This window comes from Dipodomys spectabilis, unplaced genomic scaffold (genome assembly GCF_019054845.1).
Source record: "Dipodomys spectabilis isolate Male_0828 unplaced genomic scaffold, ASM1905484v1 ptg000043l, whole genome shotgun sequence".
NCBI classification, from domain to species: Eukaryota; Metazoa; Chordata; class Mammalia; order Rodentia; family Heteromyidae; genus Dipodomys; species Dipodomys spectabilis.
Genome location: NW_024870720.1, coordinates 13,158,807 through 13,175,425, shown reverse-complemented (window position 1 = coordinate 13,175,425; position 16,619 = coordinate 13,158,807). Strand labels below are relative to the sequence as shown.

General features: G+C 40.0%; 1 protein-coding gene across 1 annotated transcript in view; it reads left to right on the top strand.

The window, feature by feature from the left end:
• Positions 1 to 16,619, top strand: part of Fryl (FRY like transcription coactivator) — a 165,922-nt gene that overhangs the window by 91,462 nt on the left and 57,841 nt on the right. Inside the window, exons 27-34 of the mRNA XM_042677986.1 lie at positions 4,628 to 4,800; positions 6,772 to 6,932; positions 7,427 to 7,537; positions 9,422 to 9,576; positions 9,866 to 9,965; positions 11,120 to 11,288; positions 13,395 to 13,654; positions 14,327 to 14,467. Of these exons, the coding sequence (XP_042533920.1) occupies positions 4,628 to 4,800; positions 6,772 to 6,932; positions 7,427 to 7,537; positions 9,422 to 9,576; positions 9,866 to 9,965; positions 11,120 to 11,288; positions 13,395 to 13,654; positions 14,327 to 14,467 (1,270 nt within the window). The remainder of the gene's footprint in view (positions 1 to 4,627; positions 4,801 to 6,771; positions 6,933 to 7,426; positions 7,538 to 9,421; positions 9,577 to 9,865; positions 9,966 to 11,119; positions 11,289 to 13,394; positions 13,655 to 14,326; positions 14,468 to 16,619) is intronic.

Genomic DNA, 16,619 nt, shown 5'->3' with positions numbered 1-16,619 from the left:
TGATATGCTGGATTACATTTATTGACTTACGTATGTTAAACCATCCCTGTGTCTCTGGGATGAAGCCTACCTGATCATAGTGTATTATTTTTTTTATGTGTTTCTGGATTCTGTTAGCTAGAATCTTGTTAAGGATCTTTGCATCTGTGTTCATCAAGGAGATTGGCCTGTAATTCTCCTTTTTGGTTGGGTCTTTGCTTGGTTTGGGGATGAGTGTGATATTGGCTTCGTAGAATGAGTTTGGGATAGCTCCCTCCTTCTCTGTTTCTCTGAAGAGCTTGAGGAGTATGGGTATTAGTTCTTCTTTAAAGGTCTTATAGAATTCTGCTGTGAATCCATCTGGTCCTGGGCTTTTTTTTGTTGGAAGACTTTTGATAGCTTCCTGTATCTCATTATAGGATATTGGCTTATTTAATTGGTTAACTTCTTCTTTGCTCAGTTTGGGTAACTTGTATTTCTCTAAAAATGCATCCATTTCCGCCAGATTTTCTTCCTTTAGAGAGTATAGCTTTTGAAAGTAGTCTGTTAGAATTGTTTGGATATCTTGGGTACGTGTTGTGATGTTTCCCGTGGCATCCCTAATCCTATTAATATGGGTTTCCTCTCTTCTTTTTTTAATTAATCTTGCCAACGGGCCATCAATTTTGTTTATTTTTTCAAAGAACCAGCTTTTTGTTTGGTTTATTTTGGTTATGGTTTTCTGATTTTCTAATTGGTTAATCTCTGCTCTCAATTTGGTTATCTGGCTTCGTCTAGTAGCTTTAGGTCCCATTTTTTCTTGTTTTTCTAGCTGTTTTAGTTGCAACATGAGATTATTTACTTGGTCTGTCTCCATTCTCTTGATGTGGGCACTGAGGGCAATAAATTTGCCCCTCAGGACTGCTTTTGCTGTGTCCCACAAGTTTCTTTGTGAGGTGTTTTCATTTTCATTGAGTTCTAGGAAATGCTTTATTTCTTCTCTGATCTCTTCTGTTACCCAGGCCTTGTTAAGGAGTGTGCTGTTCAATTTCCATGTATTAGAGAAATTTCTGCGGTATGCTTTGTTATTGAGAGCTAGCTTGATTCCACTGTGGTCAGATAGGATACAGGGGATTATGTCGATCCCTTTGTATTTGCTTAAGTTCCTTGAATGAACTATGATATGGTCTATTTTGGAGAAAGTTTCATGAGCTGCTGAGAAGAATGTGTACTGTGTTGTTTTAGGGTGAAATACTCGGTAGATGTCAGTTAATTCCGCTTGAAGTATGGCCTCACTTAATTCGGTAGCTTCTTTGCCAATCCTCTGGTTGGTAGACCTGTCCTTTGGTGAGAGTGGCGTGTTAAAGTCTCCTAGTATTATCGTATTGGGATCTATTTTATTCTGTAAGTTTGAGAGCATTTGTTTAACATATCTGGGTGCACCGATATTTGGGGCATATAAGTTGATGATGGTTATATCCTCCTCTTGGATTGTTCCCTTTATTAATATGTAATGTCCGTCCTTGTCTTTCTGTACTGATTTTAATGAAAAGTTTATTTTGTCAGATATCAGGATAGCTACACCTGCTTTCTTATTGGGGGAATTTGATTGGTAGATCCTTTTCCACCCCTTCACTCTGAGTTTGTTTGTATGTTTGGCTGAGAGGTGGGTCTCCTGAAGGCAACAGATGGATGGGTCTTGTTTTCTGATCCAGTCCTCAGTTCGTTTTCTTTTAATTGGCGAATTCAGCCCATTTATATTAAGAGAAAGTATAGAGAGATGCATTGTTGTCCCTGCCATTCCGTTTTCCTAAGTTTTTCTTCTTTCCTTTCCTCCTGTGCTTGCTCAGTTAGACTTTGAGTAATGCCTGTTTGGGGCAGGTCCCAGTTCCTGGTTGCTTTCTTCAGGTTGTGTCCCCCCTCTTAGAATTCTTTGTAATGCTGGCTTAATGTTTATGTATTCATTTAGTTTTTCTTTGCTATTAAAAGTTTTCAGTTCTCCATCGAATGTGAATGCTAGCTTTGCCGGGTATATCAGTCTGGGTTGGCAGTTATTGGCTCTCAGGGCTCGTATGGTGCTTTCCCAGGCTTTTCTTGCATTCATTGTTTGTGTGGAGAGATCTGCAGTGATTCTAATTTTTTTCCCGTTGTAGTATAGCTCCTTCTTCATTTTTGCTGCATGCAGGATTGTTTCCTTATTATTCAGATCCATCATTGTTACTATTATGTGCCTAGAAGTGTTTCTCCTGGGATCTTGCTTGTTGGGTGTTCGATAAGCTTTTGTGATGTAGTTAAGATGGTCGTTTTTGAGGTGGGGAAAATTTTCATTGACTATCTTGTTAAATAGGTGTTGCATTCCCTTGCTCTGGAATTCCTCACCTTCGTCCACTCCGATTATGCGAAGGTTAAATTTTTTAGCATTATCTGCTTGCTCTTGAATTTCCCTTTGGTTTAATTTGAGTGATTTTTCCATATCTGTCACTTTTTGGTCCAGTTGGTGTATTCTGTCTTCTGTATCTGACACTCTACCTTCCATTTCATTCACTCTGTTGACCGTGGCTTCTATTGTGGTTTGCATGATGGAAATGGATCCCTTTATGGATTCAATGTTGGTTCTCAGAGTACTGATCTCACCTCTCAATGAGGTGATATCAGTATGCATTACCTCTAATTTGGCGTTTATCTCACTTCTTACTGAGGTTTGTGCAGCTTCTATTTTTGCATCCAATTTTTGTTTGATATCCTGTATATCTTTTGATAGTTCATCCTTGTGCTCTTTCAATTTCTGATCCATTTCTCGCTTTATTTCTTGAGTCATTGCCTCCAGCAACCCTTGGATGTAGTTTTTGTCTTCCATTCCTGCTTTGCTCCCACTGGGGCTCTCCCCTGCGTGGCTGCTGGCTTTTGAGGTGAGCTTGCTGTCCTGGGTAGTGGTAAACCTTGTGATTTTTCTCTGTGATTTTCGCATGGGGGTTCAGGAGACTGCTCTTCAATCTTGTTTTGGTGTGTCTGCTTTGCTTGGTTGCTGATTCTCTATTGGTAGAGAGAGTCTGTGTCTGATCTGGATTCTGTTGGGAGCCTATTTCCAGCTGCTATTCACTTAGGATTCTCAGCTCTCTGCTGTAGCAATTCCCGCCTTTGGAAGGGTTGAGCAGCCTAGACTGCTTGTGTTTGCTCCTGCGGGTGCTCTTGGGAAGATCAGATGCTCTGGATGCACTCTCCCAAATACTGGAGTCTGCTATGGGCTCCTGATGTGTTTTTGTTTGTTTTGGGCTGGTTGTGGGCTTGAACTCTAGGTTTGGGTGCTGTCCCTCAGCTCTTCAGCTCAGGGCTGGCACCCTACCATTTGAGCCACAGCCCCACTTCTGACCCTTTTTGCTTTGTTCAGGCGCCGGTCCCCTGGCCTGGTTCCGGCCCCAGCCTGGAGCGCGCTCGTTAGGCCTGTGCTAATGTGTATACCACCTTGGTTATGCAGCCTGGAGGACACAGTTCAAATTTCTTCTACTGTTGGTAGTCTTGACCCAGGGGCACTGTTCCTGGCTTGAGCATTTAAGCTCCCTTCCCGGGGCGCTCTTGCTCTGGCCTGGCCAGCAGAGTGTGCTCCACCGGCTGGTGGGGCTCTCGAACAGTTCCCAGTTTTAGTGGGTCCTGTGGTCCGGGTGTTGGGGTAGGGAGTCTAGGTCAGGGTCTGGGGATTCCCTCCAGCTCTGGTCTCCCTTGATGGATTCCCTGTCCCCTGATGGGTACTCACCCTGTAGGTCGTCAGTTGTTGTTGCAGTCCGTCAGTTGTTGTTGCAGTCCGAGTTCAGTTGGGGTGGTTGCGGGCTGGGTTGGGCGGCCCCCCGCCGGGTCGTTGCGATCGGGACAGGTCCCTTTGTGGCGCTGCTGGTGCCGGGCGGCTTTGGCGGGATGGAGCCTCTCCGCTCCGGTGGAGAGTGATGGGTGGGGTGGGATCCTCCTGGAGACTCCCGGCTGGTAGGTTTCTCTGTTCCTGGCGATCCGCTGTTCTGCAATCCGGTACCTGGTGATCTGCAAGCAGCCCCCTGTGTCTCTGTGGCTCCGGCAGCCCCTGCCGGGCCGGCTGGCCGGCGGCTTGGCGCACTGCCGTGCGGCCAGTAAAGGTTGGGGGAGGGGTCTTCGCTCTTCTCTGTTCTGAAATTCTTCTTTTCCTCTCTTTCTTTTTTTGTTATTTTCCACCTCTGGTTTTTCTCTGAGTGTTCGTCTTTTTGTTGTTGTCGGTCTCTTGGGGAGATTAAAGGTTGGAACTCGAACTCTCTTTTTGGTTGGAGAGAGCTGTGGCGTTTCCCTACTGCCCCGTCGCCATCTTGAGAACTCCCCATCTCTTAATTTTTATGCTCAAGGCTAGTGCTCGCCACAGCTCCCTTTCTGGCTTTTTCAGTAGTTAGTTGGAAATAAGAGTCTCATAGGTTTTCCTTCCCATTATGGCTTTGAACTGTGATCATTAACTCTTAATCAGCGTGAACCGCAAGCAACAGGCTCAGTTTTTATATGTAAGAAAACCACAATCATATTCATTGAATTTTTGTATATTAAGTGTTATTCTTCCATGACTATGCAGTTTAATGTATAGTATTCTGATTTTGATTACAGGATTTTATTTTGATGTAAACAATAATTTCAAGTCACATTTTCTCTGACATATTTTCAGTGCAAGTGGTGGCCTTGACAATGAAACACATTTTCTCAACAACACCCTATTGGAATATGTAGATCTAACTAGACAACTCCTGGAAGCAGAAAATGAAAAAGACTCTGACACGCTGAAGGATATACGATGCCATTTTAGTGCCTTAGTGGCGAATATCATTCAGAATGTTCCAGGTATTGATTCAGTTTCTGAAAGCATTATTGGGCATTAATATACCTTCCAACCTTTTTTTCCTTTGAAGCTTTGTAATCCAAGAAAGCAACTGGTGAACGTACTGGGAAAATATATCAGCACAACCTGGATGGCAAGAGATTGTTTACCATAAATTAGTGCAGCCCAGTATAGATTTTCAATAGTTAAGACACTCACACAAAAAGCTGAAAAAATAAATTAGATAAGGTAAACTCTTTGGAAAAGTGTGTTTTAGATTCAATGAGCAAAGAAGTCAGTATTCCAAATTATCATTGAAAATAAGATTATACTTTTTTATATAATAGAAGAGTATAGACCACATATATAAAGTATACAAAGATATAATGCTGTTGATAAAGTATTGAATGAAAATGTGCTTATTACTGACTGAAACATGTATTATGAAAATTCTTGTACACAATTCCATTTTTAAAACTTATTTATGAGTACAAAAGTGAGTACATTAAGACTTTTTGTAAGTTGCATAAATAGTAATTTTCTCTAAAAATAAAGATAGTGTGTTAACTAGCATATGCTAACAGTTGGCTTAAAAAATTGTTTTATATAAGGGGATTCTTTTATTTTTTTTTATTTTTTATTGTAAAGATACTATACAGAGGGTTACAGTTACATGAGCAAGGTAATGAGTACACTTCCTATTGAGCATTGTTACCCCTCCATTGTTTTCCCCCTGCCATCCCTATATGGGGATTCTTTAAGCACAAAATTAGTTACATGAATTTCAAGTTCAGGAGCCCTATTTTGATAATGCCACTTAGAGGAAAGAGCTTTCCTTCCTGTAAGTTTTCTTGCTTTGTTTTTCTTTTTTTTATTATTGTGAAAATACCATACAGAAGGGTTACAATTACATGGGCAAGATAGTGAGTATCCTTCCTCTAACTTTTCTGTTCTGAAGCTCCCTAATATAAAAATATGAACTGATCTCTTAGTGACTCTGACCTTTTCTCACCACTTCCATCTTGTTTTGTTGTGATACTTTTAGTTTTGCAAATATTGATGCAGAAAACTTGCAGAGTAAAACTTCAAAGCAGAAACCCTCATCTAAACCAGCAGGTTTCAAATTTTACTATTTCCCAAATCTCTGAGGCTCTCTGGTGCTGCCATCAGCATGGGGCAGAAGAGTGGATCTGTACACCAGGCCTGAGACACTACAAGAAAGACATCACTCTTTTTTTTTTCTTTTCTTTTGTGGAAATATGAAACTTGAACTCAGGGCTTTACCCTTGCTAGGTAGGCACTCTACCTCTTGAGCCACACCTGCCCTTGCCCCATTTTGGTCCCTCTTCTATGCCCATGCTACCCTGGACCCTATTCCACCTATTTATGCCTCCCGTGTAACTTAAGAAGGCATGTACCAGCCATTGTGTCCACCTATTAATTCAGATGGACTTTGGCCTTGAACTTCCAATCTTCTCATCTTTGCCTACCATGTAGCTAGTATTACATGCAGGATCCATCAGCTCCTGACTAGATTGGCTCCCCTTTTATCTGTGGCCCAAGATTCTTTGTAAGGGGAGATTTAATAATTTCCATTTCCTGCATAGGAAGCAAGAAATGTTTCTCTCTCTTTTTTTTCCTCCATTTTTCCATACTGTAAACTTGTCATACTAAAATAAATTCTTGTTTTCAAAAAAAAAAAAGAGAAAATTCTCAGTCAGATTTCAGAGCCAATGATAGCCCAGGAGGAGCAAGGTTCTTCTTACTCCCTTCACTGTGCAAGAATCCCTGCACCATTCTGTCTGTCATGATGATGTTTCTGGGATTTTCATACATGTAAATGTCCTCTGTTAACTATGGAGGTTTAGAATGCGTTTACATAAAAACATAAGCTCTCTATTTTATTCCCGTCCATATTGAACAGTAAAGAAGCTGGTGTCATGTTAGGGTAAACAAACAGAAATACGTATTCCTACCTATGTTTTTATTTACAGTGCACCAGAGAAGAAGTATTTTTCCTCAGCAGAGCCTCCGTCACAGTCTGTTCATGCTGTTCAGTCACTGGGCAGGTCCTTTTAGCATCATGTTCACCCCCTTGGACAGATACAGTGATAGAAATATGCAGATCAATAGACATCAGTACTGTGCATTAAAGGTATTTACCAATAACCCCAATTTCTTTCCTTTTTTTTTTTTTTACGTTAGCGTTGTTAGATATTGTTATGTCTATCAATATCTGATATCATAAATAGGTTGAAGATTTCTCCATAGAACCCACCAGTATTAGCATGTATGTTTGTCTTCAAAACACCGTAACTATTTCAGTACATAAATTACAATGCAAGAGTATAATCTATAAAATTTGATCACCATTTTTCTTAAAGAATTTGAGATTCTGTCAATTCAATTCCTTGAATTTTTTTAGTCTTTTTCTCTTCTGTCCAGTATTGTTTAAACTCCTATGGCTGATAAATTTACTTGCCCATAAAAGTTTAAAAAGTTACTATTATACTTCCTCTTTGCAAAGAAAATAATTAAACTGTTGTGGCTAGATAAACATGAGTGAAAATATCCTGCCTCTTCTCATTAAGCAGCCACCATTTAACCTCTTAAAATGTTTAAATGTAATTCTAATATTATTGTTTGAAGGCTATGTCTGCTGTACTCTGTTGTGGCCCTGTTGCAGATAATGTAGGACTTTCCTCAGATGGCTATCTGTACAAATGGTTGGATAACATCTTAGACTCTCTGGACAAAAAGGTAATTCTGACCATTCCCTTAAAATGTCATAAATTATTATTGCACTGTTCACAATTAATGTATGACCTACTAAAAAGAAACTGTCAGTGGTTGGAGGCATGCCTCAGTTGGTAGAGTGCTAGACAGTGAACAAAAGCATCAGGCGCTGAGTTCAAGTCCTGATCTTGGACCTAAAAGAAAAGATTTTAAAAAAAGACACCTGTTGGACTGGGAAGGTGGCTCAGTGGTAGAGTGCTTGCCTTGTATGCATGAGGCCCTGGGTTCAATTCCTCAGCACCACATAAGCAGGAAAAAAAAAAGCCAGAAGTGGTGCTGTGGCTCAAGTAGTAGAGTGTTAGTCTTGAGCTGAAGAGCTGAGGGACAGCGCCCAGGCCCAGAGTTCAGACCCCATGACTTGATAAAAAAAGAAAAAAGAAAGAAAGAAATCTGTAATAAATCTACTTTGTTTTGTTAGGATAGAATTATATTTATATTTTAAGGATAGAATCATATGCAAATAATATATTACGTAAGATTATATAGGATACCATATCCTAGGAAATTTATAATTTTTCCATTTAAGTTCCTCTTTCTTATTAGATTAATATAGTAGTTTCTATGTATCTGAACAAGGTTCTTACTGATCTAGAGTGCTTTGGACTCCATGGAAGAAGTATGTTCTTCGCTATGTTTACTTTGTTTGCTTTAACCATTCTCCAATTAATTATTCTTTCCTAGTCTCCCACTCCATATTCTCATACCACACACACACATATTTCACAGCTTAGGCCAGGGACCTATAATCCACCTATAATCCAGCTACTCAGGATCCTGGTTCAAAGCCAGCTTGACAAGGAAAGTCTGGGAGACTCTTATCTCCAGTTAACCAGAAAAAAGCTGGAAGTGGAGCTGTGACTCAAGCAGTAGAGTGCTAGGCTTGAGCAAAAGTAGCTCAAGAACAGTGCCCAGGCCATTAGTTTAAACCCAGGACCAACATGAGAGAGAGCTAGAGCGCTCCTTTCCCTCGGATAATGTTTCTGTTGTGTTGTGATAAATAAGAATGAAGCTTCTGACATTTTAGCTGCTTTGTTTTGTTTTTTTTTATTTTTAATTTTATTGTCAAGGTGATTTACAGAAGAGTTACAATTATGTAAGCAAGGTAATAAGTACATTTCTTGTCAAATTTGTTACCCCTTCCCTATGGAATGTGCATGTAACATGTTACAATGAACAAAGACAGCATTAGAAACTACAAAGAGAATATAGAAGTAAATTTGTCAGAACTCTAAATCATATTTCCACTATAATAGCACCATAAAAAGATGATGAGACAAAGGACAAAGGTGGAACCAATACTCATGAGACAATATATTGGAAATGATCTGTACAACTTGGAAGGAGAGTTAAGGGGGAGGGAAAGTGGGAGAAAAATGAAGGAGGGGGTAACAAGTTTGACAAGAAATGTACTCACTACCTTACTTATGTAACTGCAACCCCTATGTACATCACCTTGACAATAACATTTAAATTTAAATTAAAAAAAGAATAAAGCTTGATAAAAATAATTGAAGGAGCTACCAGTTCATTTTTCTAAAACACCCATTATGTTCATCAGCAGCCTTTGTGGGCTCTGTTGAAAGAAATATTCATAGTGAAGAATCTGTGTAAGAAAACAAGGAGCCAAATATAATTTACCCATGCTAGTTTTTTCTACTGCCTCAATAAAGGAGTTGAATAAAAGGAAACTGAATTTTGTATTAAATACAATAAATGTATGCCATATATTAGCTTAGAGGAGAGAGAGAAAGAGGGGGGAGGGAGGGAAGCGGAGAGGAGAGAGAGGAGAGGAGAGAATACACAAGCAAATAACATTCCTCTCCCTGGCAATTTGTGACCTTCCCTCAGGTTCATCATTTGGGCTGTGAAGCAGTCACGTTGCTGCTGGAGCTGAACCCTGATCAGAGCAACCTGATGTACTGGGCTGTGGACCGGTGTTACACGGGCTCCAAGAGAGTAGCAGCCGGCTGCTTTAAAGCCATTGCTAATGTATTCCAGAACAGGTACCCTGGGCACTGTGGCTTATTTTCCACTTAGACTCTTTTTTTTTTTTTTTTTTTAAGAAAATGTCTCCTTTTTAATTTGGGAATACTAAAACATTTGTATTTTTTCTCATTAAGTACTAGGGAAATTTATCCAGTAAGGATAATGATCACCATAAGTTTGTTGTCCCTAAAGTTACCCCCTAGGCCTAGAAGATACATATGCCCTAGCTCTTTGTACATGTCTTTTTTAACTGGTATGCAGTCTCCAAACATTGTTATCTACCTAACATGTGAAATTTATCTTCAGGGATTATCAGTGTGACACAGTGATGCTCCTAAATCTAATACTGTTTAAAGCAGCTGACTCTTCTAGAAGCATCTATGAAGTTGCTATGCAACTTTTACAGGTTCGTAAACAGATGTTAATTAAAAGTTTTTTACTGAGGGCTTAATGAAACCTGATTTTTTTTTTCTTGCCTTTAAAACATACTAGTACAAATATTTCACTTTATTGTTCATTGTGAAGTATGTTACCATGTTCTGACTAGCATTATTAGAAAAAGAAGACGAAAGATAATATAGATATTTAAATCTGTAAGTACTAACTATTCAGAAGTATGTTATAGAAATATTATATTAGCACTTATATATTTACAAATACTAATTAATTAGGACAGAGTAGCAAGTAACTGTTAATGTCTGTGTTGGGAGCCATGTTAAGATAATTAGCTCATTCATGATACCTCATCATTTTCTCAGATTGCAGGTATATTATTATTATACAATATTTAACTTATTGATCAAGAGTCTCTGATCTTACCAAGGACTTAAAGTGATTATAAAGTATGCTAATGTTACTAATGCTGATAGGACCTTCTTAGAAATTATACTTAATGCCTTTATTGATAAGAGAAGTAATGATAAAGTTTTACATATGCTGTACTATGAAAGGGAATTTTAGTTTATCTATGAAAAGCAAGGAACCTTTTTGAATCTTTTTCCACTATAAATATATTTTTGTGTGTGCCAGTCGTGGGGCTTGAAGTCAGGGTCTCAGCGCTCCCCCTCAGCTTTTTCCTCTGAAGGCTAGCACCCTACCACTTGAGCCACAGCTTCATTTCTGGCTTTTTGGTGGTTATTTGGAGATAAGAATCTCATGGACTTTTCTGTCCTGGCTAGCTTCAAACCTCAGTCCTCAGATCTCATCCTCCTAAGTAGGTAAGATTATAGTTACAAGCCACTGGTACTTGGCTGCTATGCAGATTTTTTATAGTTATATTTTTTAACTAGATAAATGATAGATCCTTTTCGAGTAATTGTACATTAAGTGACTAGTTAATTAACGCATACCACTGACATTAAAGTCAAGTCATAAGTACTTTAGGTAATGTTAGTCTTTTGTAACCATCTCCTGGCATTACTAATTAACATTTCTTTTAATATACATAAGCATATGATTTTTAAACTGGACTATTTCCTGGGGAAATGTTTTATAATTATAGCTGAACTTCAGATATCCCATAAAATACTAACTAAAGCCGATGGGATTGTCATCCTGTAGATTCTGGAACCGAAGATGTTTCGCTACGCTCATAAATTGGAGGTTCAGAGAGCAGATGGAGTGCTCAGCCAGCTGTCCCCTCTGCCACATCTGTATTCTGTCTCATATTACCAGTTATCTGAGGAATTAGCAAGGGCATATCCTGAGCTCACACTCGCCATATTCTCAGGTATGACCAATGAGTGATTGGATATTCTGTCACTGTCACTTGTTTCTTCTTGTGCTAGTACTGAGGTGTGAGCTCAGAGCCTCACATTCTTGCTTGGGTTTTTTGCTCAAGGCTGGCATTTTGACACTTGAGCCACAGCTAATGTAAGCCCTCAACACTTGGCATAAGTGCTGGTGAGATTCTTTATTATTTCCATCTTACTCATTTTTAAACATACAGTTTTAGAAGTGTTGAGTATATGCAGTGTTGTGAATTATTATCACTAGAACTTTTTCATCCTGCAGAATTGAAGCTCTGTAGCCTTTTTCTTCTCTCTTAATCCCTGGTGCTTACCACTCTACATTTTTTGTTTGTTTGTTTGTTTTCATCGTGGGGCCTGAATTCTGGTCCCAGATGATGTTCCTCAGCATCTCAGCTCAAGGCTAGCACTCTACCACTTGAGCCACAGTGCCCACTTCCCACTTTTTCTGTTTTTTTTTTTAATTTAATTTTATTTGTGAACATACTGTACAGAGGAGTTACAGTTACATGGGCAGGATAATGTGTACATTTCTTACCAAGCATTGCAGCCTCCTCCTTTGTTTATCCTTCACATCCCTTCCCAGCCTCCCCCCTCCCCCCCTAATCCCAATCCTTCTCCTTCCTCCCCCCCCCAGCCCCCCCCCCCCCACCAACATTGTAAAGTTCGTTTTGGACATGACAACTTGTACTTCTCATTGTTGCAACAGGTCCACCTGTATCCTTAAACAACTGGTTTTTCCCCATCTCCTCCACAAGTTATACTGACATCAAATATAGTGAAAGCAAGGGTTATACTGTGGGGGAGGGACATACAAAGCAACAAAGAGATAATCTTATAAATGTGTTAGAAACACATGCATGAAAGAAAAAAACATTAAAATATTTTGTGGTGCCTCGGGGCCTCAATGCATGCAAGGCAAGCAGTCCACCACTGAGCCATCTTCCCAGCCCCCACTCTATATTTTTAAGAATTATACTACTGCAAATGTACAGTCGAAGTAGAATCTTAGGTTGTTATCATTGTTGTGACTGGATTATTTTGCATATCTTCGTCCACGTTGGAGCATGTCACAAGATTTTCCTCTCTTAGGGCTGTGAGATATTCCATTGTATGTGACTATATCTTATTTATTCGGTCATTCATCTATCAGTTGACATTTGTGTTGCTTCCTCCACTGTTGTGAATAGTTCTTCTGGTGGCCATGGGTGCACAAATATCTGTTTGAGCCTCTGTTTTCAATTATTTTTGGATGTATACCGAGTAGTGGGATTGCTTGATGGCAAGGGAACTACTTTTAACTCTGGGGGGGTGGCATGGAGACTAGTACTGGGACTTAAACTTAGGGACTTGTGCTCTGGCTCAGCCTTTTCCATCAGGGCTGACATTCTACAACTTGATCCATGATTCCTCTTCTGGCTTTTTGGTTGATTGAAAATAAGAATTTCTCAGATTTGTCTGCCCATGCTGACTTCTAACCTCTGTCATCAGATCACAATTTTCTGAGTAGCTAGGACTATAAGCATGAGCCACTGGTACTCAGTTTGTTTTTTAACTTTTTGGAGGAACTATCATACTGCTTTCCATGCATTATGCACCATTTTACAATCTTATTAAACAAGAGATAGATAGATAGATAGATATTCCTACCTCGGGACTTGAACTCACTGTCTGACACTTGATTTCTCTCATTAGCTGTTTCTCTACCATCTGAGCCATGCCTCCAAACCAAAATGTATTAATCCTAGATAGAAGTACATATGACCAGGCACAGTGATTCACACATATAATCCCAGCACTTCAGATGCTGAGGAAAGAGAGTTTGAGGCCAATCTGAGCTACAATAACAAGACCTTGTCCCAGACATAATAAAACCAACCATAATTGTGTGATTTTATGTTAGCTGTTCATTTTCTTTATGATGCCATTGAGTGAGTTTTATTAAAAGGAGAAATAGCATTTGTCATTGTTCAATGTCGTGAAGAAAACCTGGTTTCCTAACCTTTAAGGAGGAGATGTTGAAATTCATCATAGGTCCAAGGACACCAGAATGACTCAGTTCTCTCGTTTGATTTGCTTGGCACTAGAGATCAGCCAGAGGATTCAGACAGCTCATCCAGCGGGGCGGCAGGTCATGCTGCACTACCTGCTACCATGGATGAACAACATCGAGCTGGTGGATTTGAAACCTCTGCCCACAGCAAGGCGGCAGGAGGATGAGGAAGATGAGTCCTTAAAAGACCGAGAACTCATGGTGACTAGCAGACGCTGGTTACGGGGAGAAGGTTGGGGATCCCCACAAGCCACTGCCATGGTTTTGAACAACCTGATGTACATGACGGCAAAGGTAAAGGGGGTTGCTGCACAGTTACGGAGCTGAGAGAAGGAAACATGGGCAGAACCTGGCAGAGATTAAATTATCCTAGAATAACCAAACAAAAATGAATTATAGAGTCCCTTAAAAACATTCAGACACACACACACACACTCAGACACACACACACACACACACACACACACACACACACACACACTTCTTGCTGGGCACTGGTGGCTGATGTCAATAATTCTAGCTAATCAGGAGGCTGAAATTTTGGACCAAGGTTTGAAGCCAGCCTAGCAGGAAAATCCATGATAGTTTTTTTGGTTTATTTTAAATCTCCAATTAACCAACAAAAATCCAGAAGTGGAGCTCTGGCTCAAATGGTAGAAAGCTAGCCTTGAGCGAAAAATGAACTGGACAGTACCAAGGCCCTGTGTTCAAGCCCCAGTACTGGCACCAAAAGAAAAAACAACAAAACAAAACACTAAAAACCACCCACTCTCATCACATATTTTTTTTTCCTTAACTGAAACTTTATGAGATTAGTGCAATTAATGTTCAGATTTATTGAAAGAATTGTTCCTCTAATGTCTGGAAAAATAGCTGTGAAAATGTTACTTGTGAATGTTTATGGTGTGATAAGTGTGGCTTTGATTGTGTACTCATTACTGAAGTGTGTTGTGTCTGCTCCTGTAGTATGGGGATGATCTGGCCTGGTCAGAGGTGGAGAACGTGTGGACCACGCTTGCAGATGGCTGGCCGAAGAACCTGAAAATCATTTTGCACTTTTTGATCAGTATTTGTGGGGTGAATAGTGAACCAAGCCTCTTGCCTTACGTATGTATTAAGTTCTCTTAACTTTTAAATATCAGCAAGTTAGTAAATTGTAGTTTAAAGGCAAAAAGGAGAATAAAACCAAGAAACCGTAGCTGACTGGAGGGATGAAGTGACACTTGAGAGAAAATGAAATCGAAGTGGAGACCACCACATTGGGTGCATTTATAGTTCGCAGCAGCTGGCACTGGAACAGAAAAGCTCAGTTTCAAGATCTGTCTGTAGCCAGCAAGAAAAAGCCTAGGAAGAGAGGAAAGGAGAAATAGAGAACTTAAAACTGCCCAGGTTTAGGAAACACTAAACTTACCAATCATGAGGGGTGAGTTGAATGTACACACAAGTACCCACATCTCCCACATGGTAGCAACTCCCAGAAGTCTATTCTCTAGAGGGCTAGTTCTTCGCCTGGTGCTTCAGAGTCTGCACATCCCATGTTAAGCTAACCGTTAGCATGGCGGTAGCCAGCCCAACATTTCTCTGGGTTAGGATTCTTTGAGACACACTGGGAAAAATGGGTGTATGGTCCCAGATCACATGATGCCACAGTACCTTTTGGATGACTTCCCATTCTCCATGCCCTTCAGCCATGCTGATACCCTTGAGGCCCACTCTCACACCAGGCATCCCACCCTTAGGACCTTTGTACTTCTCTTTCTTGCCATACTGCTTATTCTTCATTTCCTTCAGGTATTTCCTCAGGTGCCAATTTTCTCTCAGATCTCTTCTGTCCATCCTATTGTATACTTCAAGTGGCCTCCCCACGCGTACACTCTTCCTCTCTGAGGCTTGCCTGCACTCAAACTTGCAATCCTCCTGCCTCCAACTTCCTGAGTGGCTAGAATTACAGGAATGCACCACAATGCTTGGCTTCTTAGTTACCATTTTTAATCACTTTTTTAATGCGTTTATTGTAAAAATACTGTATAGAGGGGTTACAGTTACATGAGCTAAGTAATGAGTACATTTCCTATCAAGCATTGTTGCTTCCTCCTTTGTTTTTCCCCTACCATCCCTTCCCTCCCACCTCCACAACTACACACACACACACACACACACACACACACACACACACACACACACACACCTACCGCCTAAATTGTAAAGTTCGGGTTTTGGATTTTTTTTTTGTTTTTTATTGTGAAAATTCCATACAGAGGGGTTATAATTACATGGGCAAGGTAATGAGTACATTTCTTATCAAGCATTGTTGCCTCATCCTTTATTTCCCCTTCCTATCCCTTCCCATCTCCCCCACTCCCCCTCCCCACCCAAAGTTCGTTTTTCAACATAGTGTCTTGTACATCTCATTGTTCCAATGGGTCAACCTGTATCCCTGTTTAAATGATTTGTTTTTTCCCTTCCCCTCCCCAAATTAGAGAAGTGTATATACAAGATGCAGGGCACTGTTGGGGAGAGACATACAAAGAAACAAAAAAAAAAATCACATGGTACATTATAAATATATTAGAAACAATGGCAAGAAAGAAAAAAACCACTTGTGTACCTATCTTGGGGTTCATTTCACCTAACATCTTTTTTTTTATTGTGAAAATACCGTACAGAGGGGTTATAATTACATTGGCAAGGTAATGATTACATTTCTTACCAAGCATTGTTGCCTCATCCTTTGTTTCCCCTTACCATCTCTTCCCATCCCTCCCATCCACTTCCCCCCACCCCTCCTCCCCCGCCAAAGTTGTAAAGTTCATTTTCAACATAACGTCTTGTACATCTCATTGTTGCAATGAGTCTGCCTGTATCCCTATTTAAACAATTTGTTTTTTCCCTTCCCCTCCCCAAAGTATACCAACATCAAATACAGTGAAAACAGGGGTTATACCGTGGGGGAGGGACATACAAAGCAACAAAACAATCACCTTATAAATATGTTAGAAACAATCACAAGAAAGAAAAAACATTTAAGTCCTTATCTTGGGGTTCATTTCCCTAACGTCAACTTATCTGACTGTGCTTGTCTCAGACATATACTAGTTATTGCAAATAGGGGAAAACATGGGACCTATGTTTCTTTGAGCCTCACTTACTTCACTTAATATAATTTTTTCCAAGTCTTTCCATTTCCTAACAAATGGGGCAATGTCATTCTTTCTGATGGAGGCATAGAATTCCATTGTGTATAAATACCACATTTTCT